General features: G+C 47.8%; 1 protein-coding gene across 2 annotated transcripts in view; it reads right to left on the reverse strand.

The window, feature by feature from the left end:
- ADAM12 (ADAM metallopeptidase domain 12) overlaps positions 1 to 21,999 on the reverse strand; it is a 383,818-nt gene that overhangs the window by 114,076 nt on the left and 247,743 nt on the right. For both annotated transcript variants that reach the window (XR_010661569.1, XM_065923533.1), the window contains exon 5: positions 12,165 to 12,241. Coding sequence is in view for 1 of the 2 variants with exons in the window: in XM_065923533.1 (XP_065779605.1) it covers positions 12,165 to 12,241 (77 nt within the window). In the remaining variant the exon portion in view is untranslated. The remainder of the gene's footprint in view (positions 1 to 12,164; positions 12,242 to 21,999) is intronic.

A 21,999-nucleotide genomic window follows, 5' to 3' on the forward strand; every position in this document is an offset into this window, starting at 1 on the left:
CTAATGGAAAATGTCTGTTATACAAATAAGACGGAATCACTTCGCTGGACACAAGAAACTAACGCAACATTGTAAGCCAACTATACTTCAGTGGGAAAAAAGCATTTTAAAAAGGATGCTCTTTGGGGTATTTTACTTATTTAATTTGTGGGCAATGTGTGAATAAAGGAACCAATGTAACGTAAGTGCACAAAGCATCAGAACTGTTCCTCAAAGAGCTGAGGCCTGCATCTGGGTCTGTTTGGGCTAAAGGTATACAGCTCTTCAGAGGCCTGAAGAATGTCCCAGCACCGAGACCAGCAAGGAGGCCTTCGAATCCAACGATCTGGTTTGAGTTCCAGCTCTGCCATTTCCCGGCTGTGCGGCAGGGCTTGAATGGCAGCAGCTCTTTGTTATTGACAAGGGTGGACCCAAGGGTGAGGCTTCTGTTAACGTACCCATCCAAAGGCTGACCGTTTCAGGAAGGCCCTAGGCTTTGTTCACATGTCTCTCCCCATCGTGGCCATCTGTGGCTCCGTGATACCAAACGTAGCATTAAGAAGATAGCTATGCTTCTTTTGGAGTGACAATAATGAAGAAAGAACCCTTTGTGCTAACATTTACATTCGGGAATAAAAGTATAAATTATTTTTAAAAAATTATTTTACTTTATTTATTTATTTGGGCTGTGCAGTATCTTAGTTCTCCGACCAGGGATTGAACCTGAGCCCCCTGCAGTGACAGCACAGAGTCTTAACCACTAGACCACCACGGAGGTCCCTAAAAGTATAAATTCTTTTTGAAAATAGACACATATGCTAAACATTTTAACTTGCAAAGACAGAAGGCGGCATGAGCTCGCGGACCCCGAGGCATGTCTGACTCCTGGAGAAGGACAGAGCCAAGGCTGTGTCCTGCTGTCGTTCAGTCGCCAAGTTGCGTCTTTGTGACCCCATGGACCCCGCACACCAGGTCACCCTGTCCCTCACTATCTCCTGGAGTTTGCTCAAGTTCACGTCCATTGAATTGGTGATGCCATCCAACCATCTCATCCTCTGCCGCCCTCTTCTCCTTTTGCTTTCAATCTTCAATCTTTCCCAGCATCAGGGTCTTTTCCAATGAGTCAGCTGTTCACATCAAGTGGCAAATTATTGGAGCTTCAGCTTCAGTGTCAGTCCTTCTAATGAATATTTAGGGTTGCTTTCCTTTAGGATTGACTGGTTTGAGCTCCTTGTTGTCTAAGGGACTCTCAAGAGTCTTCACCAGTACCACAGTTTGAAAGATCACATCTGTACATGACTACTGGCCTATAGAACCTTTGTAGAGAAAGTGATGTCTCTGCTTTTTAATACACTGTCTAGGTTTTTCATAGCTTTTCATCCAAGGAGCAAACATCTTCTAATTTCATGGTTGCAGTCACCATCTGCAGTGATCTTGGAGCCCAAGAAGAGAAAATCTGTGTCCTGCTTCCTGGAAATGAGCCATGTCAGCTTCCTTCAAGTGATGGGGGAACATCAGCCTACAGGTTGGTTTTTGTCTTTCTCTTTTGCAACGTGGAACAGGAAATTCTTTAAACAGGCTCTTCCTGATGTTGAAATTAGTTTTTCTTTAGAGAAATAGAAATTTGGGTAACAGCAAACTGGCACTCCAAGAGTTCCCACACATCTAGCAACTTCTGTTACCAATCAAGTTGACCACAATCATAAATGAACACAATTTTCATGCAAAATTCAGCTGATTGTAAATAGACACTTAAAACACAGTGACTCTTAACCTTTTTTGAGACATGAAACTCCTTATACTCTTCCCAGAAGAATTCACACATACATAGATCCATAATATTTTGCAGAAAATTTAAGGAGATTCAAAACCATGGATGAGGTCCATGGACTCCAGGAGTAGGGACTCAGTTCTCACACATGATTTATATAGCCTCAACCCAAGGATCTGAGAAATAGCTTAGTCTTTAAGTAACAGCTGAAAAAGTCAGGTGCTCCATCAGTTTCTTTCAGATAATCTGAGCTTGTTTCCAAAGGAAAGAGATTGGAAAATGTCTTCCATTATTGCTTCCACTATTTATCTGTTCAGCCATTCACTCATCCTGCACTTAGTGATAACCTACTTACAAGTGACCATTTAATCGTTCTTATATTTTAATGGAATGACTGTATTCCAATACTCAAATGGCATAACAGGAGAAGGTATGAATTAGGCAAATATTTATTTTGAACACAACTGGTAAACCCACACACACTAATCAGTTCATTATTATTCAGCTGGCTTACTCCACTGGTCCTGTTTTGTGAAGTCACAAAAGTGGTGGAAGAAAGAGCACAGTCACATACAGGCTGATCACAGCCTGACTGAGCTGATCACTGAGACACACGAGGCACTTAGAAAACACTGGCGAGTGAAGCTGTGTGTTACCAACACCGACGGCATAGCTGTGCAGAGACGGGGAAACAGCGTGGGCTGGAGTAACTGAAGACGTTTTGGCTTATTTCGAATCCCACAGATTGAGAGAAAGTCATCACTTAGAGCTGTTCTCTTGTACTCCCTGGCCCCCTACCACTCCCCTACCCCCTCCAACGAGTGTCTTCAGGAATCTCAAAGTAGACCATACAGACACACAGATGCAACTCTGGTCATCAACTCTGGGGAGGCTTGTGATGTTTTTTTTTCTTTGAAAAGTTCTTTATGAACTAAAACTTAGATTCCTAAGTTAAGAATGGGTAGTAGGGGCTTTCTGTTTATTAAAGTTGATTTTGTAAAAGCCTCAATTAAGGAAAAGCTCTTTTAAAAAAGAGGCCAGGGCAAAGTGGAAAATGAATAATACACTTGGAGGGGAAAGAGAGATTGGCTAGAAAACTGACTTTCCAGTCTCAAAAAGAAAATGACACCAACATCTCTTGTATGTATTGCAACATTTTCTATTTTGCATTAGATTTCAATAAGCTGAACATTTACAGTAAAACATGTCACCAAGTTCTAATCACGAAAAGCATATGACTGAAGAAGTTTTTCTACTTAATGGAAAATTTCTAGAAATTGTTATTCAGTCATAAAATTGTTCTGGTATCTCCTTTTATCTTTTAAGTCATCCAAGGGCCAGATGTTGAGAAACTGGGGTGAAGTCTTTCCCTTTGCTGCAAACCATTGGCAGCCTAGAATACATCTTAATTAAATAATTGCTTTGGACTGTCTTGTATATAATTAATCACTTAGCTCTAGAGATTGCTGGAAACCACAGTGGACACAAAATTCAAGGATTCAGGGTTTCCGAGATTTAAAATTTGATGTTCTCACAGCCCTTTCTGGCCCCAAGCTAGATAAGCAGATGTGATTTAAGTTGCATGTCATAGGTAGTTCGTTGTAAACTTGAAGTTGGAAGTATCTCAGAGTGAGGGATTTAAATCCAGCAGACTTCGAAAGTGGGGCTCTTTTCCCACTTGTAGAGGAGGGGGAAAGCTTAGAAGTCAGTTTCCAGTGTCTGGGAGAGATGAAGAGTGTGGGTATCTTCTCCCTGGGGCATTAGGAGACAGAGGGGAACAGTGGACCAGCCCTTATGGGGGTGAGGCCACCTTCCAGGGAAGTCAGAGGTGCTGAATGGGGGGAGCAGAAGAGAGGGGGTGGTTGAGGGTAAGGAGGGCCACCCCCATGGCACCCTGCCTAGGATACATCTGGTCATTTTCCCCACTGTCCGGGCCACACAGGTAGCTGGAGGTACAGGTGGGACCCAATCTTGACCCATGTATCTGAAGCTTGAGGTGGTCAACTCCCACACTCTCCTGCCTGCCTCCTTCTGGTGCTGTTTCAGGAGGGATGTGGAGCCCAGAACAGGGCTGACCTTGATGGAGGGCAGAGGTCAAAAGGAAAAGGGCCGGAGAAGTGGAGCTACTGCTCTGAAAACAGCCAGCCTTATTTTAAATGTTAGAATCCTACTGTTTTTCTTTCAGTGGAAACAAAGAGAAATCTATTAAAATTTTTAGTTGATTCTGTTAGCTTTCAAAGTGATAACTCAGGGGACCTATACTTCCTCAAGATGAGTTTTGTTCTTCTTAAAATTCAGTTTTTAATCTCCAAAGCAATGGTGCCTCAGGCAAGTAACACAGCTTATTGGTGCTGCTCTTATTACTGTGAGTTTTCATACCACTCCCAGGCAAACAGGGTGGGGCACATGGATTTTGATGACCTGTAATAAGACAATGATTCAAAAATATGAATTAACCTGGCTACTTCCATGTTCAACTGCTAACTGAATTTTCTTGGAAAAAGACTTTTAGGCTCAACACTGTGCCGCCAGGACTTCCCAGGGGGCTCAGTGGTAAAGAATCCGCCTGCCGATGTAGGAGACACAAGGGACGCAGGTTCGATCTCTGGGTCAGGAAATCCTCTGGAGTAGGACATGGAAAGCCACTCCAGTATTCTTGCCTGGAAAACCCCCTGGACAGAGGAGCCTGGTGGGCTACAGTGCATGGGGTAGCAAAGAGTCAGATACAACTGAGCATGCAATTTGCACACACATAATGTGCCGTCAATCATGAGTTGGCATGAAATTCAATTTTAGTTTCTTTATGGGAGGAGCTCATGGGTAAAAATAATATCCCACCCCATTTGTGTTTGAAACATAGGGATAGCAGCAGTGATATTAGCGAACCCATTAGTATCATCAAGCGTTTAAAAAAGAAACTTTTTTGGCTGTGCCAGAAGGCATGTGGGAATCTTTGTTCCCCGACCTGGGATCGAACCGTGCCCCCTGCATGGGAACTACAGAGTCTTAACCACTGGACTCCCAGGGAAGTCCCTGGGCTTAATTTCAATAAATAATTTCCACGTGAAATACTCACGTGCAATCAAAACAAATACTCATTATCCCCTACTGTGTGCAAAATGCCGGGCTGTCTCCCGTGGTACCCATAAAGATGTCTCACCTGTGGTTCTTGTTTCAAATGTAATTCATAACCAGGTTTGGGAGACACGACCAAAGAGGTAAAACAAACTGTCATAAAAGATTTTAAGAATAACTCTTGCTGGCACATCAATAATAAAAATAGCAGCTATGATTGATGGCTACCCTGGGCCAGGCTCCTTTTAAAAATAACAGCTATACTGTGAACGAATTCACCAACCATTTAGCTTCCTCTTGTAAGGCATGCAATTCCACGGGTTTTAGTATATTCACTGAGTCGTACATACAGCATCCCCGTCTTCCTCTGAACCCTCTCATCACCCTCGAAGCAAACCCTGTACCATTAGCAGTCATTGCTCATTACCCGCCACCTCCATGCACCAGGCTCTTGAATTTTGCAAATGTGATTAATTTCAGGATCTCAAGATGAGATTATTCTGGACTCTTCCCTGGTGGCTCAGATGGTAAAGTGTCTGACTGCAATGTGGGAGACCTGGGTTCAATCCCTGGATTGGAAAATACCCTAGAGAAGGAAATGACAACCCACTCCAATACTCTGGCCTGGAAAATTTCATGGATGGAGGAGCCTGGTAGGCTAAAGTCCATGGGGTCGCAAAGAGTTGGACACGACTGAGCGACTTCATTTTCACTTTCAAGATGAGATTATTCTGGACTTAGGGTAGAACCTAAATTCAGTGATGTATGTCCTCGTAAGAGATGGAAAAAGGAGAAGCAAAGGGACCCAGGGATGAAGGTCATGTGGACAGAGGCAGAGATGGCAGAGATGTGGCCACAAGCCCAGGAATGCTGAGGACGGCCAGGAGCCAGGCATGGATGGATTCTCCCACAGAACCTGCAGAAGGAGCTAACCCTGCCAGCACCTTGATTCAGACTTCTGACTTCTGGAGCCATGAGAGGAGACCCTGCTGGTGCTTTAAGCCCCCCAACGTGTGGTCCTGTGCTAAGGCAGGCCTAGGAAACCAACACAGCCCACGGCCAGACCTGGCTCCCCAGCCGGCTGCCCTGTTCTCAGCCACTCTGGATGGTCAGCCCCTCTCCTGGGTCACCGAGGGCTTGTGCTAGGGTGGGCACCACTGACTTCCAAGTGCAAAATGCCAAAGCAACTCAGAGCTGCCCACAGGGCGGCAGTCAGCCCAGCACGGTTGATAAATGGCCCGTGGGAAACAGGGGGCCTTGAAGGGAGTTCTGGGGGCACCTGGAGATGTGGGGCAGTTGGGGAAACAGGTGAGGGGTTTAAGGAGCAGGACTGCAGGTGAAACAAAGGTCCAAGCACGCTCAGAATGCAGTGGCTGAAAGAGAGACACGTGTGGATGGACAGTAGGGGGCGCAGAAGTGGGGCGGGCACGGGACCCAGACAGCGGTCAGCCACCGGCAAAGCACTGACCTTGGCTGTAGCCCGTGGGCTGCCTCTGAGGCCACATCACTTCTTGTGCTGCACACGCTTCATGCAGATGACGATGCCGACTCTTCCAGGCACCTCCAACCCCCAGCCCCCAGGACCTGGCTCCTGCTGGCCCCTCTTCCTCTGTCTTCCCCAACTCCATCCCCGCCTCAATCAAGTCCCCTGGCTCCTTGTCTTGTAACTGCTGGTGACCCCCACGCCCTGGCCTGCAGGATGCCAGCTGCCTTAGGGCTACATCCCCTGCCAGAGGCTTCCACCATCCCGGGCAGCCCTCGGGCAGAGGCTTCCAGGCTGACCCATAACCTGTGAGGTCCACGCCTGCCATCCCTTCCTGCATGGTTCCCTGGGTCCCTCTGCTGAGTATCTCGTGTGGTTCTGTGTAACCTACTTCGTGGCCCTTGCTTTGTTACATTAAAATGATGTTTGGCTGGGCAGGATGGCATGTGAGGAGGTGATGGATAAACGCCCATGGAAACACTGTTGAACAAGCATGGGAGTGAATAAGAGGTGCTGATGGGTAGAGCTTATGGAGCTGTGTGGTTTGGAGTGCAGAGGGTGGCGAGACTTAGATGATCAAGCAGTGTTTTTGAAACACGACCTTCTGGAATGTGCAAGATGGTCGCGAAGGGAAGGGTGGAGGCAGGAAGTGTGGGTGGGAGGCAATTTAAAAACCTGGGCGGGAGGGCTGCTCGGGGTTGGCGATGGGGAAATGGGGATGGGGAGATGCTGTAATCGGGGTGCGGGGGAGGCAGAAAGGGGCTGGGAGCCTGCGGGAGGTATTCAGAGACCCCTAGGCACCACGCTTAGGAGCCTGGGATGGGTTGGAACTGTAATGGAAAACAGTTCAGGAGGGGAGTCTATCTGGGGATGGAGGAATTGGGATTTGGACCTTCTGTGCTTTGAATGAGAGCGGGGCCTGGGAGAACTGAGACTTGACCTTGGTGGTCCTGCAGGGTGGGAACCGGAGCAGCCTTGGAGATGGTGTGGATGGGCTCCGAGCCCAGCTGTGGGCCCCCACGGATGTTTACAAAGGATGATGGAATGAGTGTCTCCATGGGAAGAAGGTGAAGGGAGCAGAAGAGCCCTGGGCAGAGATGGTGTAGCCTGTGGGGTGGAGGAGGGTCAGTGTAGCCCAGACGGACAGAAGCTACAGGAGCAGAAGGTCACAGAACAGAGGTCAAGGTCAAATTCACTTCCACTCAAAGCTAATTTCTTTCTTAATATGATCTACTACACTTTAAAGATTTTTTTTTTTTTTAAACCTTGGACTGGCTAGGATTAAATTTCACTGCCCACCTGATGGCCTGGAGACAGCATATTGATTCCACCAGCATTTACTGAGCAATGTGCCAGGTTCTAGGCAGTACCAGGGTGGGCCCAGGGCCCTGCCGTTCTAGCAGACAGGATAGCACAGGCAAGGCCGTCTCCAGGCGTCTGACTTTTCAGCCCCTTAGACCACTGTGCCCTGGGTCATTTAGGGTGAGCTGTGAGACCTGGAGAACCCACATCCACCTGTATCAGCAACATGCAAATCCAGCTTCGAGGTACCAGGGAGGCCAGCAATCCCACAGCACCTTCGCCCCACAGCGACCCTTCACCCCTTGGCGAAGGCTGGTCCTGCAGGAGGGCTGAGCCTCATTTCCCAGCTCCAGTCTTGATCCCTCCATCTTGTTTTCCTCCTAAGATCCTTTGTTCACTTTCTCAACTGAGATTTCTGGTCGACTTCTTCAAAGGGATCAATTCAACTGTTTGTTAAATTATAAATAATAACACTGCATTGAAGCAGAACTTCTTCCTTTCTTTTGAAAAAAGTGATGGTTCTGTTTGCCTTGATCACTAAATTGCAAATGATTACTTTCATTATAATGGTTATTTCTGATTCCATGGACCATAGCGCTAGTCAACTCTGTCCTTTGAAAAATAAGTTGATTGGCTATTTTTCAATAGTGTTGGGAGGCAAGAAGTATTCCTGCATTTTGTGTTACAGTCAATTTCATTATGTAAAATCGAGTGCAGTAAACTTTATATTACATAATTAAAATACATACAAAACATTAAAGGAACACAGCAATGTGTATACTTATTCAATTACCAAATAAGCTCACATCTGAGTATTTTCATTTAATTGAATTTTTGAAAGCATCTCATGCTGCCTCCCACATCTAAGATGTGTTGAGAGTCTATTGTATAGTCAAAGCTATGGTTTTTCCACTAGTCATGTATGGATGCGAGAGTTGGACCATAAAGAAGTCTGAGTGCCAAAAAATTGATGCTTTTGAACTGTGGTGTTGGAGAAGACTCTTGAGAGTCCCTTGGACAGCAAGGAGATCAAACCAGTCAGTCCTAAAGGAAATCAGTCCTGAAGATTCCTTGGAAGGACTGATGCTGAAGCTAAAGCTCCAATACTCGGGCCACCTGATGTGAAAAGCCGACTCATTAGAAAAGACCCTGATGTTGGGGAAGATTGAGGGCTTGAGGAGAAGGGGATGACACGGGGTGAGATGGTTGGATGGTATCACTGACTCAATGGACATGAGTTTGAGCAAACTCCAGGAGATGGTGAAGGACAGGGTACCCTGGCGTGCTGCAGTCCATGGGGTTGCAAAGAGTCGGACATGACTGAGTAACTGAACAACAACTAAAAAGAGCTTGTCAGACAGTTCCTGAAGGTCCTTGCAACAGAAGAGTGAAAACACAGGGTTTGGCGATGGACAGTAAGTGAGCCAAGGCAGGATGAGTAGGGATATAAACAAATATCTGTGAAGTGCCTACAATGCAACAGGAAGTGTCCTATGCAAGCAAGGGCTGTCTATGATAGTACAGGCTAGATGGGGTTGAGTTGCATGGCAGGAGATGTCTAGGAAGTCCAGGTGGGCTTCCTGGAGAAGGCATCATTTGTTTTGGGCCCTGGTGGGAGAGTGAACCTCCCAAAGTCACTGAGAGATGGGGAGAGGAGTGCATCCCAGGCTGAGGCACAGCTGGGGTAAAGTCAGTGAGACATGTGTGAACATGTTCTGGGAACAGCTAGAAATCAGTGCAGCTGGAATAGGGGGGGCTTCCTTGGGGTAGAGGACGATGGGGCTGAAGAAGGTTGGATCCAAATTGTGCAAAATGGCTAAGTGGAGAAAACAGTCTAAGAGGAGTCGGAGTCAGCCAGATTGGGGCCTGAGATGGAGCTTCGTCTGTGCGGAGGGACTCTGGGTAAACCGCTTTCCCAGGCTTTGCTCTCTCATTCGTAATGTGAGGCGTGTGTTACCTGCCCACGGCTTAGTGAGCATCGCACGAGAATGTGCTGAGGCTCTGTTGGTGCACGAGACGCCTCTCTCCCGAGACAGCAGTGACCGGGAAGGGAGCGACAGCATCCTTCGATGTGAGCGTCTGCAGCCCCGAGCTGCAGCATTGGGACCAAGCTCCTGGTGACCCAGCCTCAGCTGCTCTGGAAAGGAGAGACACTACCGCCCGCGCCACCCTCCTGAGAGCAGGAATCGCAATGATGGCCAGGGGTGAAGTCTGACATAGCCTTAGCCTGCCTGGGAGTATCTGTGTGTGTCTGTATGCAAGAGCATATGTGGAAGCCTGAGTGTGAGGTGTGAGCGTGTGCATACCTGTGCTCAGGTATTGCAAACCCCCCTTAAAAATGCAACTGTCATTATAATGAATGCCTAGTCTACAGCTGTACCAGCTTCCTCATCTATCTTGTGAATGCTTTCCTTATGTCTATTCAAGCAAAAAGGTGGTTCCTTACGAAATGAAGCCTAATTCTAACCATCATGCCTGCAGGGGATGGGAAGATTCTTGGCTTAATCCAAAAATGTGAGCCCCCGAGACTCCTTGTGCCAGATTTCTGAGCAGGAACTGAGAGGTGGGGAGTGGGAGTACAAGGAGACATGGGAGAGACAGTTGCCTTCCTCCAGGATCTCATGCTCTCTCTGGCCAGCGGGTGTTTGTGAATCAAATCAGGACACGGGACAAGCCTGTCTGGATGCTCCAGTGGGAGCGAGCCAGGGCTGGACATCCGTACCATCACAAAACACAGCCGCTGAGCTTCTCTCGGGGGGTGAGGGCAGCATCCTCTCCCCATCATTGGCACAGTTTGGTACCCGCGCCCGACAGTGCTGTGGGGCATCCATTGGTCACGGGGATACTCCTGGGCCAGGGACTCGGGAGCCGGGGATGAGGCACACAGCAGCGAGAGCAAACACGAGAGAGACCAGGAGAACCAGGAACGCTGCGCTGAAACCGCGCTAAGGAGGGCAGGGCATCTCAGGGAGACATGCCGTACGGTACAAAATTAACTTATGGCCTGAACTTCCCGTTTGCCTTGGAGTGCTTTCAAAGGAAGGATAAGCTCCATGGCTGCGTTCATTGTTATGACCTATTTTCCACGTTGCACTTCGTTCCCTCCATTAAAGAGCTGTTTCCTCTTTAATCCCCCTGTCTACTGGGATCTCCAGGCCTTTCTCTCTCCTTATCTGTCCCCCTTCGAGACTCAAATGAAGAAGGATGACTTGTTTGCTTCCTCCCTCTTTTCTCTCTTCCAGGACGGAGCTCTCCCTGCCTGCCCATCTTTGATCAGCCCTTTTTGAAGCAAAGCAGGATGTTCCTTCTCTGCTTTTTCTCTGCAGGACTGTAATCTGCTGGGCTCTAATTAATGTGTCCCACAGGACGCTCGACTTTTCCTCCACATTCCTAGCTCTGAATGTATTCTGGGGTCACACCATATTTCACTTGATTTTTAATCCCTATTTTCTTTCTCAAACTCTCCCGGGCTGGTGCTACTCCAGTTGCGTCTGTATCCCCCCTCGAAACTGATTCTTCCGCCAGGGAGCAGTTGATCGAATACAGATTTGTCTCCGGTCTGATTCTCCCCTCGCAAGATCACAGAGTTGACTGCATAACTCCGGAATTTCTCTGTTGACGCACGGTCTGCTGCTTTTGCAGCACCAGCACGAAGATCTGGGAAGCTGACATTCTCCGCAGGGCCGTCCCCACACAGGGAGCTCTGTCAGGCTTCCCACCTGGCCGTGGTGGTTGACCCCAGACTACGCAACACTTGCGCCCCAACTTTCCCCAAAACCCTGGCCACAAGTATTTCACAGGATCCCTCTGCCAAACTATGGTCTGTGCCAGGTACCCGGGAGGGAACGATCTCCAGGTGCCAGAGACAGGAGGTGGGCCACCGAGACTCAGACCCTCTGGGGAAGCTGGTCGGAGAGATGGAGCCCTCTGTGTGGGGCCCCGATAGTTACCTGCACCTTTGCGGGGGGGCCCAGGATGAAGGATGCAGAAGAGAGAGGCAGCAGCAAGGCGCAGAGGGTGGATCTGTCCTAGTTAAATATTACTCAGGATGCTCTAACTACCCAGTCCTTCATCTTCATGATTTAAAGCCAGTGAGTTAATATCACTGGTTTGGCCACACCTGTACTCAGCTCAGCTCCATCTGCACCCAGTCAGTCGCTCGTTTTGTCTCCTAGCAAGAAGAGGCCCTTTTCATTTTTATGAAGCAAGCAGTTGAAATGCAGATACCTAATGTTCTATTTTTTTTTTTTTTAACACCAGGAATTGTTTATCATGGAGCCACATGGACGAAAGATAGTCCCCAAATCCTTGGATGCTGAAATGCAGCCAATGTACAGGTCTGAGGATGACCTTAAAAGAGGGACAGCCAAGGAAGGCACGCTGCGGGGGGCACGGGGTGGGGGCAGACAGGGGTGGTCCTGAGGAGGTGGGGGGCACGGGGCTCTCAAGTTGTCACGTGAGGACTCCTGGGTCCTGCGGAGGCGAGGCCCAGCGAGAAGCGGGGTGGTCTTAGCTGTGCTTAAGAGCAGAGTTGTCACCATCAAGGTCACTTACCTGAGACCAGAACAAGTGCTGAGACTGATCGTCGAACCGGAAGAGCCTTGCACGCGCCCATGGTAGTAACAGTGACTCTGAAAAGACGAGACAGCCGTTCAGTCACAATGCCATCCTGCCCACTCACAATAAACCCACAATCTCCAATCACCTTGCTTTCAGCAATGGAATTCCCTCTGGCATAAGATATTGAATCAGCAGTCTTAGTGTTTCATGCCAGCCCCATGTGACCCAGCCAGGATCCACGGCAGGAATATCTGATTTGCTTAAGAGATTATCAGTAGGGTCTTTAATCGCATTCTGGTTTCATTTTCATCTCTCTGAAACCCTTCAGGAAAGCCCTGATGCAGAAGGTTTGACACAGTCCAGCAGCTGAACAAATCGCATGGCCATTGCCATTTTCCACTCACGTAAATTGTCTTTTGTAATGAGACGAGGAACCGTATGGGGTATTTAAGCACACTGTGAAATGCAATAAAGTGAGGCCTAAATCTACGCTTAGGAAAACAGAAAAGGAGATGGGACGAAGGAGGGGTGAGGAGAGAGAGAGGGTTCCTGGACGAATTGCCCAACTGGGAGCAGAAAAGCTCTCTTAGCGGGAGAGAAAAATAGGAAGGTCTTCTAAGGCAAAAATCCCTGGGTGACGTGCCTGCAAGATTCCATTTCTTTAATCTTGTTACTTGCAAAAAGAAATCACAGCATGGACACCTCCTTAATGAAGACAGATACCTGTCCGGAATCAAGGTTAATTTTATCGTTGAACAGAGCTTACGTTGCAGCCCCAATTAAGTGGCTGGCTGGGTAAGCGCACTCAGCGCTCCTCACTGAAGGCGTCCAAAAGCCAGAGGCGCGTGGTCCCCAGCAGTGGGCTGGGTCTTCCAAGGGGTAGGGGAAGTGGGCGCTGGAGTTTCACCCTCAGCACACAGCTCCTTCGGTCAGGACTCGCTTTTCCAGGGCAGGGCTGGGTGTCCCGTTGTCCTGCCTGATAGAGACCACCTTGACTGTGCTAAGAAAGGGGCTGGAGGAGACTGAGCGGCCAGAGAAATCCGATGATGCCGTGAGAAAGGGGCCACGATGAGCTCTTTGTCGATGAAGCGAGGACAAAACTTGGGGATCATCTGAAAGGCAGTTGGAGGAAGGGGATGGGAGTGCGGCAGAGCCGTTGTCCTTTGGACTTTCTCTCGTTGATTCTGGAAGTCCTGTACGTACTCAGGATACTAACACTTTGCTGTTACTATGTGAGAAACGTCTCTTTACCTGGCTTACGGTGTCTTTTGTTGTACAGACTTTCCAGTTCTCCTAAAGTCAAATTGATACACCTTGGGCATTACTTTAGATGGCTTTCTTCAAGGTTATACAGATGTCCTCTCTTGTTCTCTTCTATTTCTATAGTCTGAGGATTAGCTCTTTAAATTGGAATTTATTCTTGCGTAGGTAGGAGGTTGCAATCTAACTTGCCCCATGAACCAAAGGCCAGCTGTCCTTCACCGCCACGCTCCTTTCCTTAGTCCCCTCGTGTATTGAATAACCACACGTGTATCTGGCTCCGCCTCTGTTCTGTGCACCAGTCCACTGAGGCAGACCCCTCTCAGTCCATTCCTGAATCGACACCACACTGCTTTAATTCCTGTTTTTCTATAGGAACACTTTGATATCAGAGCAAGTTCTCTCGATTGTGATTCCTTTCACGCACCATGAAGTCCCCCTTTTAAAAGCACGCTATTACGGGCATTAGGACCTTCTCAGTCTTGTGCCGCCATCACATCTAATTCCAAAACATTTTCATCAACCACAGAAACCTCACACCCATCAGCAGTCACTTTCCATTACGCCCCACCCCCAGCAACCACTAAACTACTTCCTGTCTCTATGAATTTGCCTCTTCTGTTCATTTCAAGTAAGTGGAATTGTGCATAATGCGGCCTTTTGTGTTTGACTTCCTTCACTTAGCATAATGTTATCAAGGTCCATTCATGTTGTAGCGTTGAAGTGAGTATTGGTACTTCATTCCTTTTCATTGCTGAATAAAATGACATTGTATACGTAGTCCTGTCCGACTCTTTGTGACCCCATGGACTGTAGCCCGCCAGGCTTCTCTGTCCATGGGATTTCCCAGGCAAGAATACTGGAGTGGGTTGCCATTTCCTTCTCCAGGGAATCTTCCTGACCCAGGGACTGAACTCAAGTCTTCAGCATTGGTAGGCGCATTTTTTTTCCCCACTGAGCCACCTGGGAAGCCCAAAATGACGTTGTAGGGATATACCAAATTTTGTTTTCCCATTCAACACTTGATGGGAATTTGGGCTGTTTCCACTTTCTGGCTATTTTGAATAGCACTGCCATGAACATGTGCCACAAGTTTCTGTGTGGACATGTTTTTTGGTTCTCTTGGGTATATACTGTGGTAGGTATATGGTTACAAATGGGTAGGTGGGATTGCTAGATTTTATGGTGACTCTCAACATTTTGAAGCACTGCTAAATTTTTTTCCAAGCAGCTGAACCATTTTACATTCTCAGTGTGTGGGAGGAATGTGCAAACTTCACATCCTTGCCCACACGTGTTATTGTCTACGCTGTTGATTACACCCGTCCTAGTGTATGTGAAGTAGTATCTCTCTGTGGTTGTGGTTTTCATAATGACTTGAGATGTTGATCATCCTTTTTTGGCTGTGCTGCATGGCATGCGGGATCCCGGTTCCCCAACCAGGGATAGAACCCGCATGCCCTGTACTGGGAGCTCGGAGTCCTAACCCCTGGGCTGCCAGGGAGGTCCCCGAACATCCTTTCCTATGCTTATTGGCCACTGGTGTATCTTCTCTGGAGAAATGTCTACTGAAATCCTTTCCCTGCGTTTTAACTGAGTTTCTGTCTCTTCATTATTGAGCTGAAAGAGTTCTTTCTATAACCGGGATACGAAACCTTACATGATTTGAAAATACTTTCTCCCACTTTGTGCGTTGCTTTCTCACTTTCTTGAAGTATTTTGAAGCACAAAAGCCGTTCACTTCGATGAGGTCCAAACTCTCTATTTTTTAATTTATTTGCTTATGCTTTAGGTTCCATATCTGAGAGACCCTTACCCAACCTAAGGTAATGAAGACTTATACCTATTTTTAAGACTTCTGCAGGCTTAGCTCTTACATTTAGATCTTTGATTCACTTTGAATTAATTTTCATAAATGCTTAAAGTGGGGGTCCATTTTCATTCTTCTGCATGTGGGTATTCAGGTGCCCTGAACCATTTGTTAGAAATCTATCACTTCCCTAATTTGTCTTGGCAATCTTGCTGAGAGTGACTTTTCTTTTGATCCTATTTTTCTTCAAAAGTTTCTACACTATTATAGCCTATTTTCTCTCTCAGGTGAATTTTAGAATCAAATTTTAAGCTCTGCAATAATCCTTTGAGTTTTCAGCTTGGCTACTTACAATGTATAGGTCGGTTAGTCAGGATCTGTAGTTTTCAAATAATGAGATTTTCTACTCACATACATAGTATTTCTCTTCATACAATAAAGCCATTTTTGCACCCTTTGATCTAGTTTTAGATTTTTTTGGGGATGGCTTTGGAAAGTTTTCATTAGGTTTATGTCTAGGTATTTTATAGATTTGTTAATATCATGAATAGGATCTTTTTTCTGTTTCATCTTATGCGTGGTTATTTTTAGTGTAAAGGAAAGCTTTTTTATTTTTTAAAGTTGATCTTGTAGCAGACATTGCTGTTGGGCCATCTTATCAGCTTAACAGTTTGTGGCATATTTTGGATTTTTTCTATTGTTGATTAAACCTACTGCAAACAATGAAAGCTTTGGGGGGCTCCTTTTTGACCCCCATACAGTGTAGAGGAGCTGGGTGCCTAGTGTCCAGGGACAGAGGTGGGAGGGGGAACCACCCAAAGGGAAAGATGTACAAAGATGGGTGATGGGGGAGGAGGACGGTTCAGGGAGGGGCCGCGTCTGCTTGGCTAGAGGATTCAGGCACAGACGTGGACTCACTGCCCTTCTCCTCCCCCTGGCAAGAGCATCCTTTTCAACCAGCACGTGGCTCAGGAAGGGGTGCGCAAAGGCCAGTGATGGGGGACCCTGCATCCAGCCAGGCCACAGGCATCCAGACAGCCCACGGGGTACCCCTGCTGCCAGTCTGCCTCTTCAGTTTCCGTGGCAAGTACGTTTTAAAAGGCTCCATGGACCCCTGCCCCTCCAGGTAACTCTAGCTTTGGGTAGAGTTGGGAGTCATAACAATTCTATAAACATGGGGAGGTTGTGCAACTGGACTGCAGTGCCCCAGGGCATCAGGGGGTGTGGTCCCCTCTGCACAGCGTTGGGGGGTTCAGTCCTGGAACCCAGCAGGCAGGTGGGAGCTGAGACGACTCAGAAAGTGAAGCGACCCAGCTGGTGTTACAGTTTAGGCAGTTTAGGATGTTTAGGAACCAGCATCACTGTTTTCACGTACTCTTTTTGAGGGTCCTGTGCCTGAAATCATTTGCTCTCTTTAAGAGGACTGTGAAATACTGCGATCAGAAATCAAGTATTGGTTAAAAAATTAAAACCCAATTGGTGACAATAGTCTATAATGACTGACCTCTGAAATCTCAAACTCATTTATCCTCAGTCTCAATTTACTATTTAATAGATTACTTATCAAATGTACTTTTGAATTACATACCCAGAAATATAAGCTCATTAAAGCATGAGCTGAGGACAAATTAGAATAAAATTAATTTCCAGTTCAACAACGAGGACGAAGCACTGCTTATCAAAGAGGGAGTGTTTCCCCGCTCTTGTGCACTGGCCCTTAACAACTCCAACTCCTGGTCAGTGCCAGAGTTAACACCTAATTTCCAGCTCTAACACGACTTTCTGTTCACCTTCAGACAGTTGACTAGCAAGTCCGTCTCTCACTGTTGACTTTTACTAGAACTCCAAATTCCAGATCCTCCGTGACAATTACAATCTCATGAATTTCTTTTTTTAAAACATGATTAACTAAATGTTTAAGCAAATGTGATCACATATTTATAAGGTAGCAAGTCATCATACGGGGCTTCCCTGGTGGCATGTTGGTAAAGAACCCGCCTGTCAATGCAGGAGACCTGGGTTCAATCCCTGGGTCGGGAAGATTCCCCTGGAGAAGGAAACACCCGCTCCAGTATTCTTGCCTGGGAAATCCCATGGACAGAGGAGCCTGGTGGGCTATGGTGCATGGGTTCCCAAGAGTCAGACATGGCTTAGCAACTAAACAACAGTAAGTCATCATACAGATAAAATTGACCAACCAGAAAGACAGACTCATCACACTAGGTGACACATAATTGGTTGGGGAATTCGGCTCTGGGGAGTGGAAGAGATGTCCGTTCCTCTCCCTTTGGGGGGCTTTATGCCCTTTGGCATTTCCCAGGTGGAGGGGAAAGTTCAGGCAGCGTCACACAGGGGCCAGCAGTGTCCACTCAGCAAGGCCTCCAGGGGACTGTGCGTCCCCATATCCGAGCGCCAGGTTGCCTCCCTTGGACTGATGCCAAGAGGCAGGAACCAGCCAGGCCTTGTAGATTTGCAAACACACGGCCTGTTGGACCTGGATGTGGACACACCCGTGAGGGACACTGGCATCCGTCATGCTTTGTAGATGCCCCCAGGCCTGCTGGTTCAGTCGATCACAATTACCCCACAAACCTGCCATTCAGTTGCCTCCAGAGAGTCAAACTGTGTGTCTCTTTCTTTCTATCACACTCATGTCTCTAAAGAACAAGACATCATCCTGTTTGCATAGTTGTCTTGGCCTAGTTCTGCTGATCCCTTACATTCTCTTTCTACCAACAAAACATAACACAGAAAATAGTCCCAAACATGCATAACCACAAAATTACATCTTTTCCTCTATAAAACCTCTAACCATGTATTTTATATACTTATTACTTAGCCTAATGCATTTCCCCCCTCCAGTAAAATAAATTCTCCTTCTGTTCAATACTATCAATCAAATATAATAGCGGGGAGGAGGAATATGGAATAAGAACCCCTGAGCTTGAAAATAGTAGCCCTCAACTCTATGCCGTATGGGAAGTAAAATAAAAATTCTGTTACCCAACTCTCAGCGGACTAGAGAGAAAGGAATTTTATCTGCTAAATTGCTAACAAAAGTGGGCTGACGTTGTGATTAAAAAGGACCTGTGAGCAAGCAAATGCCATGAAGCAGTAAGCTGAGCAAAAATTATTTGCAACGTTCTTTTCCTTGGGAACTGGGTAGGGCCTCCCCCGCCGCATGCAACGTGACAAACTGTCTCGATTTAGCGTTTGGATCACACTGTGTTCTAGCTGCGAGGGAACTTCCGGCTCTTAAAGGTCGACCTTCCCGGAACAGATGCGGAAACCGAGGCCCTCACTGGTTAAATAACTGTCTCATGTCGCAGAGCTGGTTCACGGCAGAAGACGGATAAAAACCAAGCCTCTCAACCCCAGGCCAGACTGCTTCCCTCCATGTCTTGCTGCTATGAACATGTGCCCTCATGAAGAAAACTGATCCCCTAAAATCCCCCAAAACCTGGATGGAATGCTTTCTCAAGCACAGCAGTCTCATCCCCACATCACTCAGGGAATCCGAGGAAAGTCAAGTCATTTCCAAACTCAGAAAGACCTGCAGATGGGAGGGCCGTGACAGTGAGTGAGTGTGTACGCACACGGGCGTGTCTGTGTGTGCACAGGTTGCTCCACTGTGGTCCAGCCTTTCCTCCCTTGTACAGACCTTCAGGCCTCCACAAAGCAAGTGTTTGCTTGAGACTAAAACAAGGTGATAGTGCATTCGAGCAAAGAAAAAGTGACCTTGTAGCCCTGTGTGTTTCTGACGTGGCGAATGCTTCCCCTGGAAGCTTCCCTTGGAGATTCCCAGGTGGCGCTAGTGGTAAAGAACCCGCCTGCCAGTGCAGGAGACATTAGACATGCAGGTTTGATCCCTGGGTAGGGAAGTCCCTGGAGGAGGACATGCCAACTTGCTCCAGTGTTCTTGCCTGGAGAATCCCTTGGATAGAGGAGCCTGGCGGGCTACAGTCCATGGGGTCCCAAAGAGTCGGACATGACTGAAGTGACTTAGCATGCATGCCTTCCCCTGAGAGTGTATTGGACAGATTATTGAGAAGTCAGCACACCCATGCTCTCTGGACCATGTCTGCCCCATCTTTAACCATCTCTGCCCTCAGATATAATAATCGCTGCTCCCAGCTCTAAACCATCTCTGCCCCAACTCTAGCAAGTACCATGACCATTTAAAAGACTAGAAGGAGCAACCTCAGGGGCCATCACATCACTGTGTGGTGCTGGAATTCAGCACTGGAGGATGCAGCTTACAAAATTGTGTTCACAGTCTTTGAGACCACCCTGCAAACTCAGCCTGGAAACAGTGAGTCGGCAATAGTGAGAACGCTGAATCGACCTGGAGGTGGAAGTCTTATGGTTTGAGACGCCGCCTCCATTTCTAATTTGTGAACTGGGATCGACACTTGCTGCCCAGGGTCTTAGGGATCAAATCTATCTGTGAAATGTGTGTCACCGTCACCGATCTGGGATATGACAACATGTACTTAAACCCATTATGCTCTAAGCGCTGGGCTCTGCCGGTCTAGTTCCCTCTGTGCTGGACCCCGGGGGCTCAGCGTCATTTTGCTGAATGAATGAATGAACACGTGCAGGAGAAGTTGACCCCTGAGAAAGCAGAGGGCGCAATTTTCTCACACTCCTGCACTAGCTCCTAACTCCCAGCTCCCGACCTTCTTGGCAGTCATGCAGAACTTTGTGTGGATGGATGAACAGGAGTCGGAGGGGCGTGGCAGGAGATGGCGCAGAGGAGCTGAGGCCAGGGGCCCCCTCATGCAGACACGCTACTGCAGAGCCCAGCTCCAGGCACAGCTCATGGATCCCTTTCCTGCCCACAGCTCCCTTTCTCCTTCCATCATCCTGATACCTGAAGGACCTCAGAAGACTAGATGGTCGGGGGGGTTAAGAGAGGTTGTGAGTCCATCATCAAAGCGGAGCAGTGGCTACCACAGGCTCGCTCCTCTGGAAGCCTGGCTTGTATCTGGTTCATGCTCATATTCCTGGCTGGTTCAAAGCTCAGGCTGAGATTTCAGCCAGGCAGCCTGCCTCCCTGCCTGCAATCCCAACTTCTATACCCACTGTTTGCAGACCAAAGGCTGTCCCAAATCCCCCTCTCCTGATACCTCTAGAGAAGAAGAGTCAGCACACCTGGAGTGCCCGGGGGGATGCACTGCACATTCCACACGGATTTGGTCTGCCACTGCCTGGCTCCTAAAGCATCTTTGTCACGGACTCATCGTGTCGCCTGTGGTCAGATGGCATGTTCCTCGAGGATGGGGACCATGTTCCCTCCCTCCTGCACAGTGGTGTGGGGCACTGGGCCTTCTTCGGTTCCCGTGGGCTTCAGAGCAAGGCACTCAGCAAATTCCCAGAGGGCTCCTGGTCCCTCCCCGTATCCCAGGCTCCTGGTCCCTCCCCGTATCCCAGGACAGCGAGCAGAGCATCCACTCCCCTCCCTCAGATCCATGTGCCAGGTCTCTCTCTTCACAGCAAACACCAGCCTGTTCCTGAAGCTGCCTCGCTACAGTTTTATAGACTGAAGTCCATGACAGAAGCACCACAGCCAGGGAGATACAACAGACCCCTGTGTTTGCATCATAGTGGTTAGGAGCTCAGATCCTAGACTCAGGCTGTGTGAATTTGAATCCTTACTAGCTAGGGGCTTGGTCTGCCTACTGAAGCCCTCTGTGTCTCAGATTATTCAGCTGGGTATAAAAATAACATATTGGGAGTGTCAAACAACCAAGGACATATAAAGCCCTTGGCACAATGCCTGGCATAGTGTTGGTGCTTAGTCCATGGCACTGTGGGCACTCAAACACTTGTTGTTGAGTGAGTGTGTGTGTGAATGAATGAGCAAATTCATGTATGAAAAGGTAGGGCATGTCACCATCATGGGATTCCCATGGGAAGACTGGTCTCAGAACTTTGGACTTGAGGACTGGGGAGGCATCGAGGAAGCTATCAATGATCTGGGAGGATCAAAATACGAGTGAAACAGGGGATGGGATAAATAGAAGGATGTTCTAGAGGGCTCATGTAGGCAGCAGTGGTGGCTGGAATACACGTAGGAGAGATGGAAAGCAGGGAGAAGTTTCAGGTGGCCAGAACATCTTCCAGTTGAGAAGTGAGGAGCTGGGTTGCAGCTGCTGCAGTGTCAGTGGATCAGGGAGGGGGGATAAAACGGCTGAGAAGGTGGAGACCACCATGGGACGTGGTGAGGACCTGAGGGGAAGGCAGGGGTGCCTAGGGCCTCAGTCAGAGAGAAGACAGGCAAGCCTGGAAGAGTTGATGAATTAGACGTGTGGAGAGTACACTCCTGGTGGGGAAACTCATTCCATTTTAGAGCATTTTTAAAAGAATTTGATAACGAGCCTAGTTCATTTCCTTATGAGATGGAAACAGTCTCTGTCTTTCCTCCTACCCCCAGAATCATCTTTCACCCTCTTCAGATGGTCTCTAGCTGAGATGAAAAGTGGCTGACTCCCTCGTACCCACCTCCAAGCCAATGGTGGAAGAGTCTACTCCATTTGATGGGAAACATTTGCCATGGAAGTGAATGGATGTCACTCAAACAATACTTTGGATCAAAATATGGGATTTCGTGCCTGTCTGATGGTTCCGCCTCAGTTAACACTGATGGTCCCTTTTGGACGTCTATGTGTAGCAAGTGGTTTCATAGATTTTTACATGAGAAATGTATATAGCAAATGGAGCCCTTCTGAGTATTGCTCAGGTGCAGAAGCTCAGATC

The sequence above is a fragment of the Muntiacus reevesi genome, chromosome 2, assembly GCF_963930625.1.
Source record: "Muntiacus reevesi chromosome 2, mMunRee1.1, whole genome shotgun sequence".
Classification (NCBI taxonomy): domain Eukaryota; kingdom Metazoa; phylum Chordata; class Mammalia; order Artiodactyla; family Cervidae; genus Muntiacus; species Muntiacus reevesi.